This window comes from Carlito syrichta, unplaced genomic scaffold (genome assembly GCF_000164805.1).
Source record: "Carlito syrichta isolate Samal-C Ts95f unplaced genomic scaffold, Tarsius_syrichta-2.0.1 Scaffold302767, whole genome shotgun sequence".
NCBI lineage: Eukaryota > Metazoa > Chordata > Mammalia > Primates > Tarsiidae > Carlito > Carlito syrichta.
In genome coordinates, this window is record NW_007246863.1 from 205,726 (window position 1) to 211,725 (window position 6,000).

General features: G+C 39.2%; 1 protein-coding gene across 1 annotated transcript in view; it reads left to right on the plus strand.

Annotated features, from left to right (window-relative positions):
- The window catches only part of SEL1L2 (SEL1L2 ERAD E3 ligase adaptor subunit), a 138,959-nt gene extending 133,769 nt beyond the window's left edge, over positions 1 to 5,190 (plus strand). Inside the window, exons 17-18 of the mRNA XM_008057119.1 lie at positions 4,281 to 4,409; positions 4,988 to 5,190. Coding sequence (XP_008055310.1) covers positions 4,281 to 4,409; positions 4,988 to 5,107 — 249 coding nt within the window. The 3' untranslated portion in view covers positions 5,108 to 5,190. The remainder of the gene's footprint in view (positions 1 to 4,280; positions 4,410 to 4,987) is intronic.
- The last annotated feature ends 810 nt before the right edge of the window (positions 5,191 to 6,000 follow it).

Consider the following 6,000-nt stretch of genomic DNA (forward strand, 5'->3'; position numbering starts at 1 on the left):
ATTTTTGGATCCTGCAGAGGAAACAAAACCACATCTACCAAATAATTATAAATAGAACTGCCATCAAAAAATAAAAGTAATTATGATACAATGCTTTTTTATTTCTCATTTGTCTGGTCTGACCGCCCATGGAGTGTTAGAGTTGAAGCTTTAAACACCACAATATAATTATTTTCTGGAAAGGATAAATTAAAGTTAGATGTTTAAAATAACTCTCTCAGAAAGATGGCAGAGTAGAACACATACTTCTTAGAGATGGTCATAACCTTTTGTGAAATAAACATCTATCACCTAGTGAAATAATTAGAAATATATAAAACAATATTTTGTGTATGAAAAGCTTTAATTGTAACAGAAAAAAACTCTACAAAAAACAAAATGTTCCAAAATAGAAATATATATATATAAAATGTATACCATGACATATATCAGTATACCATGACATATATCAGTATAATTATGTGATGGTGCACTGCTCTACTATGTATTTTATAGCCTAGTGGCTACATGAGCATACTAGAAGCAGATAGTCTGGATATTTGAATTCCAGCCCTGCCACTTACAAGTAAGTGACTCTGCGCCTCAGTATCTTCATCTTCAAAATGGAGTTAATAGCCAGGTGTGGTGGCTCCTGCCTATAATCCCAGTACTTTGGGAGGCTGAGGCAGGAGGATCACTTGAGCCCAGAAGCTCAAAACCAGTCTTTACAAAAAATCAAAAAACTAACTGGAGTGGTGGCTCATGGCTGTAGTCCTAGCTCCTCGGGAGGCTGAAGTGCAAGGATCACCTGAGTCCAGGAGGTTGAGGCTGCAATAAGCCAGGATGGCACCACTGCATTCCAGCCTGGGTGACAGAGTGAAACCTTTTCTCAAAAAAGTAAAAATAAATAGAGTTAGTAATATGCTCTCTCCTGTAGAATTGTCCTGAGGATTAAATGACAGTAGTTATTGGCACACAATATTTAGTAGTTATTAACCATTATTAATATATATTATATAACCATTAAAATATTATAGACTTATAGACTAGAGAAATATATTAGGACATGGCATGTTGTCTGAAATATATTGTTAGGTTAAGGAAGCTGAAGAAAAAATATTATGCAGAGTAAAAATTTCCTAAATTAAAAGTATGTATACATGATTATATATTAAAAATCTATAAGAATGTATAAAATATTATCAGTAGTTATCTCTTTACAGTGAGATTGCAAGTGGCTTTTTTCTCATTGAGTTCTATATTTTCCTATAACTAACATATGGTATATTTATAATAAGAAAAAAAGAACAAATTGTTCAAAAATACCTTCCCATTCACATGCTCTGTCTCAGGATAAGAAATTTTTGATGACACCCAAAGATCTGGGACTAGAAAACTCCTGCGTCATGTAACTTAAAATTTTTTCATAACCTAGTTACTGTATTGCAAGAGAATTTCATATCTTTGAATTAAAAGAAGCTATTTTGAACATCTGAGTATTGGACAGTACTCACCTGACATTTGAGTTAGAACATGCTATTTAACAAGAATCTGTAGATCAGTTTACATAACCTCCTAAATCACAGAATTCAAAGCAGCATAGATTCAAATATACCACAGAAAAGTTAAATCTAGGTGGATTAGGTATGCAATGGACTTCTCATTGAATGAACCCTGGCCATCACCAAAGCACTGTCAAGAGGAAATTTTTTTGTTTGTGTGATTTGGAGTTTTTACTAAATAGGGTCAAAGAACGAGGAATTGTCTCAAGTCTGGTACTAAAATTTCTTTTCCATGAGTTGCTCTAGTTAGTCAGTAGCATTGAGGAATTTCTTTCTCTGGGAATTTTAAAGGCAGATAGACGTTCACACCTCCATCCCACTCTATCCCACCTCACCCACCCCTCTGCAAACTGTGAGGTCTCCTGCTCATCCCACTTTAAAGGTACTTCCATTTTTTGCTATAAACTCATTGACTGAATTGTCAGACTTGTATCTCAAGTAATAAACTAGTAACTATTGCTTGCCTCAAATAAGAATGAATGCCTGCAATATTGACACAGACTGTCTTTCCCTGAATGTCCCTTTCAAGTCAATATGCCTTTCATGTGTGCTACTGACATAGCCATTATAATCTACAGGGTGCTTTCATGTGAATGCACACTAAATTTATTGGAATTAGAGATACAAATTAGAATTTTTACAACATCTATTCTCTGTTGCCAGGAAGATTTGTTCCAAACAGTCTCCTGAATTGTAAGAATATTCTTCTTTCTCTAACAAATCAGTTTACCAGACCACAAGACTTCGGAAAAATATAAAAAATGACAAGCGGAATGCAGCTGAGAGAAGACACCACCCCCAAAAAACAGGTGTAGCAAAGGCCTCAAGGATCTATCGAAGCCTGGGTGATAGAGCAGGAAAGGCAAAGAGATATTTGGATGACCACAATTTGAGAAAAATCTCTCCTCTTCTTCCCTTTCTTTTGAAAATAGTCCATGATCATCCAAGCAAAATACAGTTCTGAGACTGACCCAAGACACCTCAACCTTTAAAAGCAACAGTACTTAGCCTTTTCATTACCTTTTTTTTGGCAAACAAATAAAAAATAAAGCAAACAGATAAAACAAGCCATAAGTAGGTGGAAAATAAGGAAAAAAATTTTTTATCTGCCATGGCAAAATGTAATGAAAAAAATTCCTGATAATTTAGGAATGTGTCATTTGAGGAGTCAAATTTCAACATGAGAGCCAAAATAATTTCTTCATTTATCCTGCAAGTGCTATCAAAGACCCGCAATATACTAGGCACTTTTTTTTTTTTTTTTTGAGTCAGGGTCTCTGTCACCCAGGCTGGTGGAGTGTAATAGCACCATCACAGCTCACTACAGCCTCAGTCTTCTGGGCTCAGGTGATCCTCTGCCTCAGTCTCCTGAGTAGCTGTTGAGACTTCAGGTGCATGCCACCATGCCCTGCTAATTTTTTGTTTTGTTTTTTTGTGGAGACAAGGTCTTGCTGTGTTTTCCATGCTGGTCTTAAACTCCTAGGCTCAAGCAATCCACCTGCCTTGGCCTCTCAAAATACTGGGATAACAGGTGTGAACCATTGCTTTCAGCCTAGGCACTTTACTAAGCACTGAGGATTCAACAGTGAACACAGTCCAAGCCCTTGTTTTCAAGGACATGGAGGCAGACAAATGAATCAATGAATTCTGAAACTTCAGGTATGATACATACTATGAAGATCATCAGAAATTTTAAATGATGATTACTTACTATCTGTATTTTTGTCTTAGGGGACTGTATTATTAGTATCTAGTGTTCTCTGCCCCCTTCATTGGAATCACAACCAGTAGCTAGTCCAGGGGTATGCAAGAAAGTTCTTTGGAGATTGTATTAGTTTTCTATGACTGACCAGGCTCGGTGGCTCAGCCTATAATCCCAGCACTTTGGGAGGCCAAGGCAAGTGGATTGCCTGAGCCTGCGAGTTCGAGACCAGCCCTGGCAACTTGGTGAGACCTCATCTCTACAATAAATTTTTAAAAATAAGCCGGTGTGGTAGCGCACGCCTGTAGTTCTGGCTACTTGGAAGGCTGAGGTGGAAGGATCGCCGGAGCCCAGCAGGGTGACGCTGGGGTGACCGTGAGTGTGCCACTGCACTCCAGCCTGTGTGGGAGTGAGACTCCAACTCAAAAAAAAAAAAAAGTTTTCTATGGCCGCTGTAACAGATATACCACAAAACTTGGTGGGCTAAGACAACATAAATGTATTACCTCAGTTTTTCAAGGTCAAAGGCCCAGAAGGCTTGACTGGGTCCCCTGTTTGGGGTCTCACAAAGTTAAAATCAAAGCCATGTCCTTCACTGGAGGCTTGGGAAGAATCCACTTTCAAGCCCATTCAGATTGTTGGCTGATTCAAATTCCTTTCCATTCTGAGGCCTCCTCCAACAGTGGCAAGTTGAGACCCTCCCATACTAAGAATTTCTCTGAGATCTCCTTCCGACACATCTCTCTTCTGTCCACAGCCCTGTTTAATAGTTTCCATTATCATATGAAGTTCACCTGCATAATCCAGGATAATCTTCCTATCTTAAGATCTGTAACCTTAAAAATATTTTCAAAATCTCCTTTGCCATATAACATAACATATTCACAGTTACCAGGGATAAGGTTATGAACATCATTGGGGCAGTGGTGGGCATTCTGACTACAAATATAAAATATGAAACTTCAATCAATAGTTTCTGTTTACTTACCCCTAAAGAATCTTCACCAAATGAGTATGGTCTGTTCTTCTATTTCTAGGACATGCACTTGGCCAGGAGATTATATGACATGGCCGCTCAAACGAGTTCAGATGCTCACATACCTGTGTTCTTTGCCCTCATGAAACTGGAAACTATGCATTTGCTACGAGACATCCTGTTTTTTAACGTAAGTTTGTCTCAAATAGGTCCTGGATCTCTGGAATCTCCAGTGAGCAACTCTTAGGAACAAAGTGACAGGGTTCACCAGGAGAGCCTCTTGTGGACTGGCTTTCCTGTGAGAAGTAAAATTCAAAGTCTGCACTTACCATGAAGAGCAATTATGCTTGTTATATTGAGTATGTGTTGATGCTAGTACAACCAGTGAATTCATTCGGAAAATATTCTTTTCAACACATACTATGTTCAGCCTTAAGCAAAGTGACATGTGCTATATATACTTGTTCAAAACATAGTTTTTGCCATCAGTATCTGAGACTGGTAGACAGATGGCAGGGTACCACAAAGAGACACAGTTTTTAAGAAAAGTAGAAATTAAAATGTATAAAATTTGAGGTTATTCTAAAGATGCTAGTTAAGCCCCCTGTGACAGCTGTAAGCAAATGAAGATCATGTCTTCTAAGGCTGGGGAAAGCATGGGGATTAAATGGGGGAAGGCTTGGTGGTGATGGGTTTGGGAGAAGATGATGTTTCTGAGTGGAGTGGAAGGCTTGAATTTTCTTGTGAAAGAATGTCTTTTGCCAGCAGTTTACAATGAGATGGAAATGGATGGACTTGGATGACACCCTGGGACCATACTGGGATTTATTTCTGATTGGCTTCATTGTTGCAGTGCTGATTTTCTTGCTTATAAATTACCACCGGTAGGATCTGGATCTTAGGAAAACTTGCTCATGGGAACCAGTTCACTCCAAGGTATCCTCAGTAAATAAAGAATTTCCTCATCCAAATCAAGACTCTGCTGCAATTTCCCACTCAGGCCTGTGATGGAAAATGAACAAAACTTGGGGCCCATTCTAGGGAAACAACTTCAGGCTTCCTGCTTAGTTGAGGGAAACATTTGGAGGATGCTGGGGACTGGTCAACTAAGACTTGGGTTACAAACCTGTCATGTTAGTGAGCTTGCTGGGTTAGGAATGAAAACCACCTCCTCCCTTTCAAGAGGACAAGTTGGGTTTCTTGGCTTCTACAGCTGTACTGAGATGAGAAGAAGAGGGAGTATGGGAAGGCATGAATACAGATCCCTCAGAAGATGATAGAGACAAAAATGTACAAATAGACCTTGTACAAATAGGTCTTTTAGGGATGACCCTGTGAGTGACCTGTAGCCCTGTTGAGCGATGGCATCCCTTATCATGTTGTGCCTGAAAGGAGGGGAGTTGAGACTGACCTGAACTCCTCACCAAGAGGCCTTTTATCAAACAACCTTAGTAGCTGTGTAGTGAACAAAGCCATCTGTGGTCAGTACAGCATCATAGTCCTTGTCCTCCATCCTCATCAGAACCCTGTTCTCCGTAGGGAGTCTCCCATAGAGCCCCCAGAGAAGGAGTTGATACCAGCCTCCTTCCACAGAACCTAAAAGCTCCAGACACCCAAATCTCAGGTCAGGGGCCAATGGACAAGCTGGCTGGGCAACTATATCTCACAGGTGTTATTTCAAACCTGTAAGTCTTCAAGTTGTTAAGAAGCAAGTGATAACTGGGACAGTAATATAGAGAACAAAGAACATATTTTGGCATTAGATCTGAATTCATTCTAGT